This window comes from Scyliorhinus canicula, chromosome 26 (genome assembly GCF_902713615.1).
Source record: "Scyliorhinus canicula chromosome 26, sScyCan1.1, whole genome shotgun sequence".
Classification (NCBI taxonomy): Eukaryota; Metazoa; Chordata; class Chondrichthyes; order Carcharhiniformes; family Scyliorhinidae; genus Scyliorhinus; species Scyliorhinus canicula.
The window spans coordinates 9,061,115-9,080,503 of NC_052171.1; the positions used below are offsets into that span (position 1 = coordinate 9,061,115).

General features: G+C 48.9%; 1 protein-coding gene across 5 annotated transcripts in view; it reads right to left on the bottom strand.

Annotated features, from left to right (window-relative positions):
• Window positions 1-1,398: 1,398 nt before the first annotated feature.
• Window positions 1,399-19,389, bottom strand: part of LOC119957434 (myoferlin-like) — a 127,169-nt gene continuing 109,178 nt past the window's right edge. For 4 of the 5 annotated variants that reach the window (XM_038785502.1, XM_038785505.1, XM_038785501.1 and 1 more), the window contains 8 exons: window positions 19,100-19,188; window positions 18,225-18,320; window positions 16,041-16,182; window positions 12,886-12,985; window positions 9,440-9,633; window positions 8,138-8,247; window positions 7,303-7,450; window positions 1,399-2,057 (listed from right to left, as the gene is read on the bottom strand). In XM_038785502.1, the coding sequence (XP_038641430.1) occupies window positions 2,001-2,057; window positions 7,303-7,450; window positions 8,138-8,247; window positions 9,440-9,633; window positions 12,886-12,985; window positions 16,041-16,182; window positions 18,225-18,320; window positions 19,100-19,188 (936 nt within the window). In that variant the 3' untranslated portion in view covers window positions 1,399-2,000. The remainder of the gene's footprint in view (window positions 2,058-7,302; window positions 7,451-8,137; window positions 8,248-9,439; window positions 9,634-12,885; window positions 12,986-16,040; window positions 16,183-18,224; window positions 18,321-19,099; window positions 19,189-19,389) is intronic. The other variant, XM_038785503.1, reaches the window with a different exon arrangement.

Here is a 19,389-nt window from a genome sequence, read left to right on the forward strand (position 1 = left end):
TGCTCTTTCCAAGGGCTGGTGCAGACTCGATGGGCCACCTGGCCTCGTTCTGCACTGTAAATTCTATGATTCTATAACTCAGACCCCCATCTCAATAACTTTGAGATGGAGATACCTGTTGCCCACTGGGATTGCGATGCTTTCCATAAACTCCGACAAGCTGCAACACATCACCTCCATTATCATCTCTGCTTAACTGAATAAAACCAGGTTATATGAGGTTTATGTTATGCATTGAATCAATTGAGTTTGTAAGTTTACAACTTAATCTGTTTAAGTTAAATGAAGCTTGTACCTGTAGCTTTCTTCCTGTGACCCAATAACTGCACTTAATTTACATCTTGATATTCCCAACGCTTTTCAACATGTGCAGGAGATGGTGGCGCAACAGTAGTGTCACGGGACAAGTAATCCTGACCTCCAGGCTAACGCTCTGGAGGCATGGGTTCAAATCCCATCACGGCAGCTGGTGGAAATTAAATTCAATTAATAAAATTGGACTTGTCAAGAACGATCAAGGGTGAAAAAACAAACATCTGGTTCCTTTTGAGAAGGAAATCTGCCGTTATTACACAGTCTGGCCGACACGTGACTCGGAATGACAAAACACTGGTTGATTCTGAACTGCCTTCAGCATTAGTCCAGCAAGCCACTCAGCCCAAGGGAAATTAGGGATGGGCAACAATGGGGTGGCGCAGAGGGTCAGCATTGCTGCTTCACGGCGCTGGGGACCCGGGTTCGATCCCGGCTCCGGATCACTGTCCCTGTGGAGCTTGCACGTTCTCCGCCTGTTCGTGTGGGTGCAGGGTAGGTGGATTGGCCCTTAATTGGGGGGAAAAAGAAATAATTGGGCACTTTAAATTTATAAATAAAAAGAGATGGGCAACAAATGTGGGTCTTGCCTAGTGACGCCCACGATGCCATGGAAGATTAAGTCAAAAAGAAAAGCTGTGCTGCATCATGGGACAACGAGAATGTAAGAACCAAGGATGTCAAACGATGTTGAAGCCACAAGAGCCAATCTCGAGACGTGCACAACCACTGTTCAGATGGACGGGATTGAGGTGACAAACTTTTGAAATCAGTTCCTGTGTCGTACTATTTCGGTCAATTTTTAAAAATTGGAAGACAATTAAAGGCCCCTTACCTCACCCTTTGAAGATCAGACATTTCTGTGAAGTCATTCTTCAATCGCCAAACTCCTCGATCAAATTATGGCTGTGGGGTAGCCATTATAGATTCTAAGTATAAACCACCCAAACTCCTCATTTAGGATTTAGCCTGGGAGGCATCCATTCATAAAACATCAAAGATTTCCAAACACCCCTCAAACAGATTCCAATCCCTGTAATTTTTCCAGAGTCAATCACTGATCGCAAAGAAAATATCGAGCGTAAATCAGAGTAATTTGTTTGCATTTTATTTACAGCGGGCCGATACATATTTAACAAGTACAAAATATTTTTTTTGGAGGTCGTTTTGACAAGTTATTTTGAAAAAAAAAAAATTCCCCTTTAGAAACAGTTTTTTGAGGAAAAAAATTGCAAGTAAACGGGGAACAATTCTGGGAACTTCCAGCGAGCGGAGAATCCAGCGTTCCGCGTGGCGATTTCAAACGCTTGTTCCTCATAGGCTTTCGGCTTCAAAACTTGGTGTGTCGAACGGGAGGCAGCTTTGCAATTTGGAAGCTCGAGGTGTTGGGGGGGGGGCATTTTTCTTCTGGTCGGGTGAAGCTTCTTCGGAGAGTTCGTCGACGAGCATCGGATTCCTTTTTACATCCTCGCCTCCAGCGCACCTCCCAAAGTCTTGTCTCGCTCAGGCACTCAAACACGCCCCCCGCCCCCCAGATGTGGCCAACACCAAAATAAGCCGTCGGGGGAGGGGGGGGCTGCAGAATGAGGTTCCTCGTTGCCACTCCCTTCGTGTCAAGGACCCCTCCCCACCCCCTCCCCCACCTCGCCACATTGCCGGCTGCCTTCCGATGTCCGGACGGCCTCTCCTCACTTTTTCTTTCTGTGAAATCTGGTGGACTGCAACAAAAGGTTTGCTAGAGCATTCTGTTGGAAAAACAAATTCAAGGACAAGAAGACAAAAACAAATAGTACGCCAAACAAACACCCAGTTCACAACACAACTGCTGCTGGAACCTGCTAACTGGAAAACTCCGTAGCCCACGGAACTGCCCTCCCCTGTACTAAAAGGCTAATGGAATGTATCGAGAGGATTGGAATATACAGACACAGGGGTTATGCTGCAGCTTTACCAGCCCCTGGTTAGACCCCACTTGGAGCCACTGTGAGCAGTTCCGGGCACCACACCTCAGGAATATACAGACACAGGGGTTATGCTGCAGCTTTACCAGCCCCTGGTTAGACCCCACTTGGAGTTGCTGTGAGCAGTTCTGACCACCACACCTCAGGAATATACAGACACAGGGGTTATGCTGCAGCTTTACCAGCCCTGGTTAGACCCCACGTGGAGTCACTGTGAGCAGTTCTGGCCACCACACCTCAGGAAGGATAGTTTGGCCTTGGAGGGAGTGCAACGTAGGTTGACAAAAATGATACCCGGATTGCAGGGGTTGAGTTACGAGGAGAGATTTCACAAATTAGACCTGTTTCTGCTAGAATTTAAAAGATTGAAGATATTAACAGGGAAAGACAGGGTGGACATAAGATAAACTATTTCCACTGGTTGGAGATTCTAAAACTAGGGGGCAGAGTCTAAAAATTAGGGCTCGACCGTTCAGGAGAGATGTTCGGAAGAACGTCTTCACTCAAAGGGTGGTAGCGGTTTGGAACTCTCTCCCACAAAGAGCAGTCGAAGCAATATCAGTTATTCATTTTAAATCTGAGGTAGATTTTTGTAAAGCAAAGATATTAAGGGATATGGGCCCAAGGCTGGTTTTTAAAAAAATTTTACCCATTAAGGGGCAATTTAGCGTGGCCAATCCACCTACCCTGCACATCTTTGGATTGTGAGGGTGAGACCCACGCAGACACGGGGAGAATGTGTAAACTCCAAACGGACAGTGACCCGGGGCTGGGATCGAACCCGGGTCCTTGGCGCCGTGAGGCAGCAGTGCTAACCACTGCACCACCGTGCGGCCCTAGCCCAAGGTAGGTATATGGAATCAGGTCACAGATCAGCCATGCTCTCATTAAATGGAGGGATAGTCCCGAGGGGCTGAATGGCCCATTACTGTTCCTATTCACGGGCTGGATGGGAGCCTGGCTCCTCATATTTTCACTTCCGTGTTTCAATCCCTGTCCCCCTCCCCTCAGCTCCCTTGGGGTCCCAGGAGGATCTTTTCCGGGTGTGCCATTCTGACTGGGGTTTCAAAGAACGGGAGGCGGACTGATTGAACAAGGGGAGCTTGGCGGGGTGGATGCTGAGGGGATATTTCCCTCTCGGGGAGGGGGTGGTGAGTCTGGAGCTCGGGGGCACAGCTTAAAAGTACGGGGTTTCCCATTTAAGGTAGAGTTGAGGAGGGTGTTATCTCAGAGGGCCGTTAATCTTGAGACTTCCCTTCCCCAAAAGAGCAGTGGAGGCTGTGGGTCATTGAATATAGTCAAGGTTGGAGTTAGGCAGATTTCTGATCAGGAGCTGGTGAAAGTTTCTGCTTCCCCCCCTCCCTCTCGAACCCTTGGATCGAGGCCTGACGATATCTCCCAGGGAACCACTGGCTGAGGCGATCTGATGGGTCGCGTTTTCCACACTCAATGTGAAATATCAGCAGCCGCAGTGCGGGGGAAGGGAAACCAGGACTGGGCAATAATGTTAACTGTGCACGGTCGATACTGAGTCAGTGCTTTGTACTCACTGGGGCGAGGGTTATACCGCTCGGGAGTTATGTTACTTTACATTTTAGTTTAAACCAGTGATGGAACATTGCAAATCCCAGCTCATTGATGGTGTGAAAAAAAAACAATTAAACACAACAACGTGAGTTTTGTTTCCATATACCCTTGGCAGCTGGAGGAGAAATACAGCATCCTTTGAGAAAACCTGCTTTATGGAGAATTAAATTGGACAGGTACATTGTGGATTTAGATACAGAGTAAAGCTCCCTCTACACTGTCCCCATCAAACACTCCCAGGACAGGTACAGCCCGGGTTAGATACAGAGTAAAGCTGCCTCTATACTGTCCCCATCAAACACTCCCAGGACAGGTACAGCACGGGGTTAGATACAGAGTAAAGCTCCCTCTACACTGTCCCCATCAAACACTCCCAGGACAGGTACAGCACGGGGTTAGATACAGAGTAAAGCTCCCTCTACACTGTCCCCATCAAACACTCCCAGGACAGGTACAGCACGGGGTTAGATACAGAGTAAAGCTCCCTCTACACTGTCCCCATCAAACACTCCCAGGACAGGTACAGCACGGGGTTAGATACAGAGTAAAGCTCCCTCTACACTGTCCCCATCAAACACTCCCAGGACAGGTACAGCACGGGGTTAGATACAGAGTAAAGCTCCCTCTACACTGTCCCCATCAAACACTCCCAGGACAGGTACAGCACGGGGTTAGATACAGAGTAAAGCTCCCTCTACACTGTCCCCATCAAACACTCCCAGGGCAGGTACAGCACGGGGTTAGATACAGAGTAAAGCTCCCTCTACACTGTCCCCACCAAACACTCCCAGGACAGGTACAGCACGGGGTTAGATACAGAGTAAAGCTCCCTCTACACTGTCCCCATCAAACACTCCCAGGACAGGTACAGCACGGGGTTAGATACAGAGTAAAGCTCCCTCTACACTGTCCCCATCAAACACTCCCAGGACAGGTACAGCACGGGGTTAGATACAGAGTAAAGCTCCCTCTACACTGTCCCCATCAAACACTCCCAGGACAGGTACAGCACGGGGTTAGATACAGAGTAAAGCTCCCTCTACACTGTCTGTGCAAAGTGTCCTAATATGAGCAGAATTCTGAGCTTTCAGCTAAGAGGCAGAGATTGATGTGGTTAGTTTTCTTGAGCAGTAATCCAAAAGTTTAGTAGTCCAGAGAATGGTTTAAATTCCGTAACCAAAAGGCCTCCAGTAGTAAAAGTGAGCGTGCAATTTTGTAAAATTCAACGAGTTCAACTTTGTATCCCTTTGGGAAGGAAATCTGCCACCTTTGCCGGGTGTGGCCTACGTGTGATGCCAGACCCGCAGCAAATGTGGTCAACCATTACGGACTCGTAAAGCGTCTCAAGGTGCTGAACAGGCTTAGAAACGGAGGTAAAGAAGAAGACATGAGGTAACTCTAATCTGTGAACAGGTGATTTAGAAGTGCAAAGAGGGGCAGGGAGGGAATTGCTGAGATCGGAGCCCAGGCAGATGAAGGCACGGCCACCAATGAGGGGGCAATTAAAATCGGGGAAATGCAAGAGGGCTTAATTAGAGGAGCGCAGGGATCTTGGAAGTGCTGTAAGGCTGGAGTAGGTTACCAAGTACGAGGGGCAGGTGTTTGAAAGCGGGGGGGGGGTGGGAATTTTAGAATTGTGTGTGGGCGTGCACAGGACTGGCGGATGTGTCTACAGTTCAGGTGGAGCCAGCAGAGGTCAGAGGTGAGAATGAGGGAGGCTGACCAGCTGTGTTTTGGAATAGCGTTGCCTCGCGGTTCCACAGGAATAGATGAGTGCTTCAGCAGCGGCCGAGCTGAGGCATGGTCGGAGTTGAAGACGGAAACAGGCACTGTGGTGTCCCGGCAGGTCGCTGGAAGCCCATCGCAGGGTCCAATGTCAGACCGAGTTTGCGACAGTCTCGTTGAGTCTCAGACGCCTGCCAGGGAAAGGGATGGAGTTTGGAGCGGGGACCGATGACAATGGTTTCCGTCTTCAATCGTTAACTGGAGGAAATACCTCCTCGCCCAGTACTGGGGTGTCAGATCATTTCGCAACAGTGGAGGAATCATAGATCATAGAATTTACAGGGCAGATGGAGGCCATTCGGCCCATCGAATGTGCACCAGCCCAAGGAAAGAGCACTCCATCTGAGCCTACACCTCCACTGTATCCCCGTAACCCCACCTAACCTTTTTTTTTCGGACACTGAGGGGCAATTCAGCACGGTCAATCCACCAACAAGCACATCTTTCGGGACTTGTGGGAGGAAACCGGAGGAAACCCACGCAGACACGGGGAGAACGTGCAGACTCCGCACAGACAGCGACCCAAGCCGGGAATCGAACCCGGGTCCCTGGCGCTGTGAAGCAACAGGGCTAACCACTGTGCTACCGTGCCACCCAGTCGCGAGTGGTGGTGGTGCGATAGAGCTGGGTGTGGTCAGGGGACATGTGATAATGAACACTGTGCTTTTGGATGGTGAAGGTCAGAATATAGATTTGAAAAATAGGAAGAGGGACGCCAGAGATAACGGTGCTGGAAAGATGTGCGGGTTAGGTGGATTGGCCATGCTAAATTGCCCGTAGTGTCCTAACAAAAGTAAGGTTAAGGGGGGGTTGTTGGGTTACGGGTATAGGGGGGATACGTGGGTTTGAGTAGGGTGATCATGGCTCGGCACAACATTGAGGGCCGAAGGACCTGTTCTGTGCTGTACTGTTCTATGTTCTATGGTGCAGAAGAGACGAAGAGTGCCTGTCACAATCTCACAATATCTCAAAATGCTTAACAGCCAGTGGAGTACGTTGGAAGTGCTTTTTAAAAATACATTTAGAGTACCCAATTCATTTTTTCCAATTGAGGGGCAATTCAGCGTGGCCAATCCACCTACCCTGCACAGCTTTGGGTTGAGTGGGGGTGAGACCCACGCAGACACGGGGAGAATTTTCAAACTCCACACGGACAGTGACCCAGAGCCGGGATCGAACCCGGGTCTTCAGCGCCCGTGAGGGGGCAGTGCTAACCCACTGCGCCACCTTGCCGCCCAAAAGTGCTGCCACTAGTATAACATGAGCCTTTCCCTGAGCCACCAACCAACCAAACCCCCAGTCCTGACCCCGACAATCATTGAAACGAAGGGGGTGACAGGACAGGAGTGAACATAGCGATTGGGCCGGAGAGGAGTGGCGAGGAATTGGGAAGTGGGTCATGGAAAGACTGTCAGTTCTATGCAGGTGTCCTTACTTTTCAGCAGAGTGAGAAGCCCTTTATCCAGCTGGAAACAGCTCAGAAACCTGACCTGGAAACAGTCACTGTTCAATCCCAGGGATAACGTGCTCCCCATTTGTTTTTGCCTCCCCAGTGTCTTTAAGTTGGGACAAACGTATAATGCAAGTTATTTGGCTGTCCTCAGCGCAGAAATCACTGCGCATCTCTGTTGCATTGCGGCTCGTTCTGAATACTTACAGGGATTGCGTGAAGGAGAGCGACGAGCAAGATTATTGGCACCATCACCAGCAACGTGCAGATAACCCACCACCTGTACTTGCGCCAGACAATGTGCTTCATCGCCTTGAAGGGAGAGCGGAACCATAAGAAGGACGTGTCCGGCCGGCTGCACACCAACAGGGAGAAAGGGAAGGCAATCAGACAGAGAAAAGGCCCAAACTGTTGCTTAAATACTGCGTCAAGTCTCAATACACAATGAGCCCCACACTCGTTTATGCTTCGCTGGCTGGGCCCAGCATTTATTCCCCATCCCTAATTGCCCCTTGAGAAGGTGGTGGTGAGCCGCCTTCTTGAGCCGCTGCGGTCCGTGTGGTGTAGGTACACCCACTGTGCTGTTAGGAAGGGAGCTCCAGGATTTTGACCCAGCGACAGTGAAGGAACGGACGATATATTTCCAAGTCGGGGCGGTGAGTGACTTGGAGGGGAACCTCCAGGTGGTGGGGTTCCCAGGTATCTGCTGCTCTTGTCCTTCTAGATGGTAGAGGTTGTGTGTTTGGACGGTGCTGTCTAAGGAACAATGCCTGGACATGTTCTTTTTAACCTGCAGATATATGTAGCTTGTAGCAAACATAAGTGCACCTGAAATAGGTTATTAGTGCTCCTTAGCACACAGGATTGTTCAGCAAGTGCTGTTCAATGTTGGGATTACATCTAGATATGAGGTTCTGAGTTGGGCCTGTTTCAGTGGTAGTCTGGAGGTTAAGGTTACCGACACAGTGTAAGGTTTGGGGCTGAAATGTTCCTTCCGGTTGGGGAAGCTTGCTTTTGGTGACTCCAGTGCTATTGGACATACTTTGGCGGCTCCAGTTTGGGGTTCATATTGGGCTCATCTCTTCCCTTCCCGGCTGGCCGCTCCTGAGCTTCCTGCTCCGTCAGCAGTTCCAGAGTCAACTCCAGTTTACCCTAAACAGGCCAGGAAAGGAACGAAACGTGTTAACGAGGCATCAGCTAGCGAGCGACAACAACTATCCAGGACGTCAACGTGTACTGTAAGAGTAGCAGGAAATACCTGGCTGAGTGACAGAGGGAGAAGGAGGAAGAGAGTGGAAGTGGGTAACGGAGGGAGAGTGGGGAAGAGAAAAAGGGGTAGGGGTGATGGATTTTAACGCAGAGGTCATGCATTTGGGGAGGTCAAACAGTTTTCGGGAGTACGCAATAAATGGGAATGTACTAAGAGGGGTAGATGAAGTGGGAGAGCTTGGCGGACAAGTACACAGGTCCCTAAAGGCAGCAGATCAAGTAGAGAAGGTTGTGAAGAAGCCATATGGAATGTTCCCCCTCAATGAAGTGGCAAATGAAAAACAATGTGGAAAACTGTGAGGTTATGCACTTTGGAAGGAGGAATCTAGGCATAGACTATTTTCTAAATGGGGAAATGCTTCGGAAAGCAGAAGCACAAAGGAACTTGGGTGTCCTTGTTCACAATTCTCTTAAGGTTATCGTGCAGGTTCAGCCGACAGTTAGGAAGGCAAATGCAATGTTAGCATTCATGTCGAGAGGGCTAGAATACAATTCAAGGGATGTACTTCTAAGGCTGTATGAGGCTCTGGTCAGACCCCATCCTCTCCACGTCCCCTCTATCCAGGCCTCGCAATATCCTGAAAGTTTCAATAAGATCTCCCCTCATCCTTCTAAGCTCCAACGAGTGCAGACCCAGAGTCCTCATCTGATGATTCACCAGAATGATACCAGGGTGAGATGGTTTAAATCACGAGGACAGGCTGCCTAGGCGAGGCTAGTATTCTCTCAAGTATCGACGGTGAAGGGTTTATCGCATTGGAGTGTTTAAGATGGTCGGAGGAATCGACAGTGCCGATGAGGAGCAACTATTCCCTCTGGGAGAGGACATCTTTATAAATTAGAGCTGGGCGGTTCGGGCAATGTCAGGAACTTATTCACCCGGCGAGTAGGGAAGTTTCAAACTCTTCCGACCCTCCCCTCAAAACGAAACTGGACCATTCCAAATACAGACAGTTTGGTAGGAAGGGGATGCAGAAGCACGGTGGAGACTTTGGGGAAGAAGCACGGCAGGAGGTAGTTCAGTGTACACTTTGGGTGAGGGGGAGTATGTCTTAGGAAAAGATGTTGATCTTACTGTTAAATAAGGTTCCCCCTCTTCGTATGTAACGCACGGCCACCAGCCCCTGATAGATTTCTGTTTGAAGAGCGAGATCATCTTCTGCAAGCTGCTTGCCGAGGAGTTGTCCACTTTGAAGAACTTCTCCAGGGTACACCGATCCGCCCATTTCGTTGGGCGCCGGAACGCGTTGAGGTTAATCTCCAGATACCCTGCCGGGGAGGGAAAGACTCACGGGTCAGCACGGAGCCAGGACCGGGGGATAAATCAGTATCCTCAGGGCCGAGAGATGGTCAGGGACAGCAGGGGTCTATCGGAGTCGGTGTTGAGGTGCCCTGGTACGTGCTGGAGTAGCAGATTGTCAGGAAGGATCGGTCTTGTGGAATGGCCCCCCGGGGTAGCAGGAAATGAACCTGGATTCCAATCACTTCACCCTGTTTTAGCCAGGATTCAGAGCAAATCTCGTACCTCCCACTCACAACAGCCCAGCCATACTGCTGGCTACCCACTTAGTTAGCACAAGCTGGGCGCCGACCTCATTCTGTGTTCAATTGAGGCCCATATGTGACTGGAATGAGAGAAGCTAAAGAGGGGACACCTACTCCCCACCTCCTCCCTGGACAAATGTGTTCACTGAAGACTCTCTCTCTCTCACACACAGAGACACAGAGGGCAGGACTTTCCTCCCATCCGCAGCACATTCTGCAGCGGACAGCTCGGCAGTGGCCGGCGGTGGGATCATTCAGCCCCACTGTTGTCAAGGGGGCTTCCTCTTGAACATGCCCCCTTGCCGCTGCCAAACCCACGGCAGGGATGCGCCGTCAGCAGGACCGTGAGATCCCGCCAGCGTGAACAGTTAGAAAATCCCGCACGCACAGACACACACACAGACATACACACAAATAGACATACACATGTGCAGGGACACACGCGTGCAGACACACGTGTACACAGACCCATGTGCACACAGAGAGACACAGGGACGCATGGACAGACAGACACGCAAATAGACATGCAGGCACAAAGGCATACATACACACAGAGACAGACACACAGAGATACACACACACAGAGATACACACACACAGAGATACACACACACAGAGATACACACACAGAGATACACACACACACAGATACACACACACAGAGATACACACACACAGAGATACACACACACAGAGATACACACACAGAGAGATACACACACAGAGAGATACACACACACAGAGATACACACACAGAGATACACACACAGAGATACACACACAGAGATACACACACAGAGAGATACACACACACACAGAGATACACACACAGAGATACACACACACAGAGATACACACACAGAGAGATACACACACACACAGAGATACACACACAGAGATACACACACACACAGATACACACACACAGAGATACACACACACAGAGATACACACACACAGAGATACACACACAGAGATACACACACAGAGAGATACACACACACAGAGATACACACACACAGAGATACACACACACAGAGATACACACACACAGAGATACACACACAGAGATACACACACAGAGAGATACACACACACACAGAGATACACACACAGAGAGATACACACACACACAGAGATACACACACAGAGAGATACACACACAGAGAGATACACACACACAGAGATACACACACAGAGATACACACACAGAGAGATACACACACACAGAGATACACACACAGAGATACACACACACAGAGATACACACACACAGAGATACACACACACAGAGATACACACACAGAGAGATACACACACACACAGAGATACACACACAGAGAGATACACACACAGAGAGATACACACACACAGAGATACACACACACAGAGATACACACACACAGAGATACACACACAGAGAGATACACACACACAGAGATACACACACAGAGAGATACACACACACAGAGATACACACACAAAGATACACACACAGAGAGATACACACACACACAGAGATACACACACAGAGATACACACACACAGAGATACACACACAGAGATACACACACAGAGAGATACACACACACACAGAGATACACACACAGAGATACACACACACAGAGATACACACACAAAGATACACACACAGAGAGATACACACACACACAGAGATACACACACACAGAGATACACACACACAGAGATACACACACACAGAGATACACACACACAGAGATACACACACAGAGATACACACACAGAGAGATACACACACACACAGAGATACACACACACAGAGATACACACACACAGAGATACACACACACAGAGATACACACACACAGAGATACACACACAGAGATACACACACAGAGAGATACACACACACACAGAGATACACACACACAGAGATACACACACAGAGATACACACACAGAGAGATACACACACACACAGAGATACACACACACAGAGATACACACACAGAGATACACACACAGAGAGATACACACACACACAGAGATACACACACAGAGATACACACACAGAGAGATACACACACACACAGAGATACACACACAGAGATACACAAACGCACACAGACATGCTGGTAACAAGGGCACACATACACACCCAGACATACACACACACACACACACATAGATGCATGGACACAGACACACATGCACATAGACATGCAGGCACATAAGCACGCATACACACAGAAACAGACACACAGAGACAGACACACACACACAGACAGACACACACACAGAGACACACACGCACACAGACATGCAGGCACAAAGGCACACAGAAACACAGGCACAAAGGCACACATACACACAGAGACACACACAGAGACACACACACACTTCAATACCCTTTAGTGGGAGCTCCAAATGGCCCTCAGAAATTCTGCTTTATGAGTGACAGGAGTCTGCGATTTCCCCCACAGAACGTGACGGGGGGTCTGTGATTTCCCAGGGTGTGGCAAGGGGTGGCATGCACCTCCTGTCCCCACTTATACTCCACAGTCTTGCAACACACCGCAAACTTGGGTCACTGCACAATTTCACCTGCAAGCCCTCTCTGACAACATTCCTCTGCCCTCTGGTGACTGTTGCTGGTTACTGCAACTGCACAATTGGACACTTCAAACTAAAATTATCTGGAGCAAAACATGTAGACTACCTAATAATAATAATAATGGAGGGGATTTCACATCACTGAAGCATCGGGAGGCACTGATCCTCTCCATCCAGTCTGCTAAGCTCCAGTCCCCTGCATTGTGCCCTGCAACCACCCCCCAATAATGAACTCCGGCATTTTTACTATGGATATCGGGCTAACAGGCCTAGGGTTCCTAGTTTTCTCTCTCCCTCCTTTCTTTAATAGCTTTGCTACTTTCCCATCCCCTTGAATCCAGGGAATTCTGGAAGATCAGATAACGAGACTGTTAAACGTTACCTAAATAGTCATCAAAGGAGACTTTGTCGTTGTCCCAGACTTGGAGAATCAGTTTCGGGGGCATTTTCTGTTCGGTTTCATCCATGTTCCAAATATAGTTCTAAAAGAAACAGAAATACACTCTCAAAATCGCTCCTCGGATCGGTTAGAAAGAAGAACCCGCCTGCAATGCGTTTTACAAATCGTTTTTTTTGGCTTCGGCCAAATGACCACACAGCAAGTCAACAGACAGGACGACTGCAATATAGTTCACAAAGGAACAACACAAGGTATTGGTACGTCAATCATGTTCATCAATACATTAAGTGATTTCTGCTGTGCTGAAAGAAACTGAATCTAGTGTTAGCAATTTCCTTCAGTCCACCCTTCCAACCAAGCCGGGTAGGAGTAAAATCTGTGGCGATGGCTTAGACGAGAAGAGAAAGCGTAATGGATTCAAGGTGATACAAACTGGGAGGGATTTGATCCATTGGGATTGTAGACAGTAGAAGTGAATGGGGAGGGATTAGACCCATTGGGATAGGGAGTGAATGAGGAGGGATTTGATCCATTGGGATTGTAGACAGTGGGAGTGAATGGGGAGGGATTTGATCCATTGGGATTGTAGACAGTGGGATTGAATGGGGAGAGATTTGATCCATTGGGATTGCAGACAGTGGGAGTGAATGGGGAGGGATTAAATCCATTGGGATAGGGAGTGAATGAGGAGGGATTTGATCCATTGGGATTGTAGACAGTGGGAGTGAATAGGGAGCGATTTGATCCATTGGGATAGGAGACAGTGGGAGTGAATGTGGAGGGATTTAATCCATTGGGATAGGGAGTGAATGAGGAGTGATTTGATCCATTGGGATTGTAGACAGTGGGAGTGAATAGGGAGGGATTTGATCCATTGGGATTGTAGACAGTGGGAGTGACTAGCGAGGGATTTGATCCATTGGGATTGTAGACAGTGGGATTGAATGGGGAGAGATTTGATCCATTGGGATTGTAGACAGTGGGAGTGAATAGGGAGGGATTTGATCCATTGGGATTGTAGACAGTGGGAGTGACTAGCGAGGGATTTGATCCATTGGGATTGTAGACAGTGGGATTGAATGGGGAGAGATTTGATCCATTGGGATAGGAGACAGTGGGAGTGAATGTGGAGGGATTTGATCCATTGGGATAGGGAGTGAATGAGGAGTGATTTGATCCATTGGGATTGTAGACATTGGAGTGAATAGGGAGGGATTTGATCCATTGGGATTGTAGACAGTGGGATTGAATGGGGAGAGATTTGATCCATTGGGATTGTAGATAGTGGGAGTGAATGGGGAGGGATTTGATCTATTGGGATTGTAGACAGTGGGAGTGACTAGCGAGGGATTTGATCCATTGGGATAGGAGACAGTGGGAGTGAATGTGGAGGGATTTGATCCATTGGGATAGGGAGTGAATGAGGAGGGATTTGATCCATTGGGATTGTAGACAGTGGGAGTGAGTAGGGAGGGATTTGATCCATTGGGATTGTAGACAGTGGGATTGAATGGGGAGAGATTTGATCCATTGGGATTGTAGATAGTGGGAGTGAATGGGGAGGGATTTGATCCATTGGGATAGGGAGTGAATGGGGAGGGATTTGATCCATTGGGATTGTAGATAGTGGGAGTGAATGGGGAGGGATTTGATCCATTGGGATTGTAGACAGTGGGATTGACTAGCGAGGGATTTGATCCATTGGGATAGGAGACAGTGGGAGTGAATGTGGAGGGATTTGATCCATTGGGATAGGGAGTGAATGAGGAGGGATTTGATCCATTGGGATTGTAGACAGTGGGAGTGAGTAGGGAGGGATTTGATCCATTGGGATTGTAGACAGTGGGATTGAATGGGGAGAGATTTGATCCATTGGGATTGTAGATAGTGGGAGTGAATGGGGAGGGATTTGATCCATTGGGATAGGGAGTGAATGGGGAGGGATTTGATCCATTGGGATTGTAGACAGTGGGAGTGAATGGGGAGAGATTTGGTCCATTGGGATAGGAGACAGTGGGAGTGAATGTGGAGGGATTTGATCCATTGGGATAGGGAGTGAATGAGGAGGGATTTGATCCATTGGGATTGTAGACAGTGGGAGTGAATAGGGAGGGATTTGATCCATTGGGATTGTAAACAGTGGGATTGAATGGGGAGAGATTTGATCCATTGGGATTGTAGATAGTGGGAGTGAATGGGGAGGGATTTTATCCATTGGGATTGTAGACAGTGGGATGACTAGCGAGGGATTTGATCCATTGGGATTGTAGACAGTGGGATTGAATGGGGAGAGATTTGATCCATTGGGATTGGAGACAGTGGGAGTGAATGTGGAGGGATTTGATCCATTGGGATAGGGAGTGAATGAGGAGGGATTTGATCCATTGGGATTGTAGACAGTGGGAGTAAATAGGGAGGGATTTGATCCATTGGGATTGTAGACAGTGGGATTGAATGGGGAGAGATTTGATCCATTGGGATTGTAGACAGTGGGAGTGACTAGCGAGGGGTTTGATCCATTGGGATTGTAGACAGTGGGAGTGAATGGGGAGGGATTTGATCCATTGGGATTGCAGACAGTGGGAGTGAATGGGGAGGGATTTGATCCATTGGGATAGGGAGTGAATGGGGAGGGATTTGATCCACTGGGATAGGGAGTGAATGGGGAGGGATTTGATCCATGGGATTGTTTAAAATTGATGTGAAAGGAAAGGGGTTTGATCCACGGGGATTTTATACAATGGGAGCCAAAGGAAAGAGTTTGATCGGTTGCAATTTGTTTCAGGTAGAATTCATAGAATCACAGAATCACTCCAGTATTGAATGAGGCCATTCGGCTCAACGAGTTTACCCCAACTCTCCGAAAAAGCACCCTACCCCAGCTAACCCCCACCTTAACCCCGCAATCCCACCTAACCTGCACATCTTTGGATTGTGGGAGGAAACCGGAGCACCCGGAGGAAACCCACGCAGACACGGGGAGAACGTGCAGACTCCCGCACAGAGAGTGACCCAAGCCGGGAATCGAACCTGAGTCCCTGGCACTGTGAGTCAGCAGTGCTAGCCTTTGTGCCACCCTGATTCAAGACTGCCTGGGTGAAACAATTGACGCTTTTCATCGTAACCTGGCTCCTCACCCTCTTGTTGATGATGAGTACTCGCTCCATCGTTAGGTATTCAAACTGGAAGATAAACCTCCAGTTGAAGTTGCCCTCTCCGTCCAGCGATCTGAAATGCACATCAGTATTCTGCTTCTGGTCTTCCAATCCAACCATCCAGCTATTGAAGGAACAACAGCGTCATTTAATAATCAGAGATCACGGACACCATTTCCAAAGGGCTTTTTAACCCCCCCGAATGGCCCTTTTTCTTTGCTGCTGAACGGGCTGGGGCAGTGCGCTGAGGTAGGAAACCTTTAGTCATGATGGTATATTCGCTTTTATAGCAAAGGGCCTGGGGTATAAGAGCAAGCAAGTTTTTTATGTGGCCCTGGTGAGTTTTCCAATTTACGGGGAGCAGTGTCAGTCCCTGTACCTCACAGACACTTTCACGATACTGATTCCAATCATGCCGAATGAGGAGACGTCAAGGCTGGGCCTACCCTCCCTGGAGGTCAGAAGAATAAGAGGCAGTGGAGCAGTGGTATTGTCCCTGGACTAGTAATCCAAGGACCCAGGGGAACGCTCTGGGGTCCCTGGTTCAAATCCCACCTTGGCCAATGGTAAAATTTGAATTCCAAGGAAGAAAATCTGGGATTAAAAGTCTAATGATGACCAATTGTTGATCGTCATAAAAACTGATTCCTTTCAGGGGAAGGAAATCTCCCACCCCTACCTGGTGTGGCCTAGATTTGGCTTCAGGCCTACAGCAATCTGGTTGACTCTCAAACGCCCTCTGAAGTGGCCGAGCAAGCCACTCGGTTCAAGGGCAATTAGGGTTGGGGGACCAGTGATGCCCACATCCAACAAATTAAGAAAAGGTCCAATTGAAATATATGACATTCAGAGAAGACAGATGCAGAGAGGTTTTCTCTCTCCCTAGCTGGAGGGTCTGGAACTAGGGGTCACACGAAGGGGTTGGTCATTTTGGACAATACATTTTAGAGGCTGTGCTGTCGACTCTACTGTTTCTTTTCTATTTTAACTTTTTTTTTATTAAGGGGCAATTTAGCGTGGCCAATCCACCTACCCTGCACATCTTTTTGGGTTGTGTGGGGGTGAGACCCACGCAGACACGGGGAGAATGTGCAAACTCCACACGGACAGTGACCCGGGGCCGGGATCGAACCCCTACTCCTATTTCTTAAGCTGAACATTGCGAGCGAGAGGTTTACATACAGATTTCTTGGCACGCTGCTATTATCTAGATGTGTAACCCTATATTCCAAATCCCTGAATTACGTCAATGGCTCTTGTTTTGTTTGTGTATTCCCTTCCCCCCTACGTCTTATTTTCTTCAAATAACTTGGGGGGGGGGGGGATTAAAATCAGCATAAAAAAATATAGAAAGGGCAGCACGGTGGCCTAGTGGTTAGCACAACCGCCTCACGGCGCTGAGGTCCCAGGTTCGATCCCGGCTCTGGGTCACTGTCCGTGTGGAGTTTGCACATTCTCCCCGTGTCTGCGTGGGTTTCGCCCCCACAACCCAAAAATGTGCAGAGTAGGTGGATTGGCCACGCTAAATTGCCCTTTAATTGGAAAAAATAATTGGGTAATCTAAATTTATTAAAGAAAAATAGAAAATATGGACGGCACGGTGGCACTGTGCTGCCTCACGGCGCCGAGGACCCGGGTTCGAATCCCAGCCCCGGATCACTGTCCGTGTGGAGTTTGCACATTCTCCCCATGTCTGCGTGGGTCTCACCCCCACAATCCCAAAAAGACATGGAGGATAGGTGGATTGGCCACGCTAAAATTGCCCCTGAATTGGAAAAGAAAAAGAATTGGGTACTCTAAATAAAAATAAAAATAGAGAACGTCAGGGGGAGAAAGAAAGACACCCTCGTCAGGTCAGGCAGAAGCTGGAGCGAGCGAAGCAGAGTTGACAAATACAGGCGGAGAGCAGGAGGGTCACAACAGCCTTTCCGCACGTGAACTACCCCCATAAACCTCGAGAAGGAGCGTGCAGTTATTGATGGTGTTGGGAGGGAGGAATGTTAGCCAGGCAACAGGAGGACTCGCTGCCCCACAGCCTAATCCCTTACTCGACGGGTGCAGACAAGGCAGAGCTCTCCCTCAGTGCCACACTCGCCCGGCTGATGTGCTCGAGAAATCTCTTGCTGAGGGTCACACAAGGATTTAACGACTGGACGTTCTCCTTACCCTTTAATGTAGATGTCACTCATTTTCTCACCCATTATGTTGGCTTCCTGCAGAACCACATCACTCGTGTTCCAAATGATGCAGCGTAGAACGTACCTGAGGGATCAAGAAAGTCAGAAATGAAATTGGCTGGACCAATTGTAAAATTGTCCATCACTCAACGCTTCCCCCCCTTGACCAGGCAGGCAGGGTATGGTGATCAGGCTAAAGGCCATTCAGTCTCCCATTGCGCTAAATCTACAACCTGAGCCGCACAAATCACCAGAGACTCCTCGGCCTACGCTCCTGAGGAAGGCAGGGGACCTGGACAGCGGCTCAGCTGAAACTTGTCCCCAGGGCGTGTCAGCACCTTCAGGAAAGTTGATGAAAGAATAAATGGTTCTTTCAAACATGATATCCCCAAGGTGCTTAACCATATTGTTGGAGCGTTATTATTAGACCGCAGGGCAGTGCAGAGAGATCAACAGTGAGCTTTAATGACTGGATAATCCGTTTTGTTTCTGATTCTTTCGGAGGGAAAAATATTGGCCAGGACACCGGGGTGGGGGGAGGGGGGTGGAATCTCTCCTGATTTAGTGGCCGCGGGCTCTTTCTTGAGCCTCAGTTAACACCCCATCTGAAAAACGGCGCCTCCGACAGCGCAGCACTGCCTCAGCATCGCACGGGAATGTTAGGTCGGATTCGGCACTCGCACCTTCAGAGCGCGAGGCGAACCCACAAACACCTGACTCGGAGCAGAGCGCTAATAAGGATCACCAAAGCGGACGTAGGGGCCTCTGGCCTCAAGCAATGGAATCACCAGGATTCGCAGTCATGTGCAAACCCCCCCCCCCCCCCCAACCCGGTTATGATCATTGGCTAGCAGGCACACTCACCGGACGGGGGCCCGAGGGGTGATGACAAAGGGTGGGCCAGGGGCACCCAGCTTCTTGGGGAAGATGTCGATCCACATCTGCAGCTTCCCCTGCACAAAGAGCAAAGTGTTAACATGATGAACGTTTGTGGAAAAAAAGGAGACATGCTGTTGAAGCTTTTTGTCTTGGACTCATCAGGTCAGATTCACAAGAATACCAGATCTCAAAGGGAGCAACAATTTATACAATAAGAAAAAAAAGGGTGCTGATTGGTTGGCAAGTCGACTCTGATTGGTCACGGTGTTGCCATG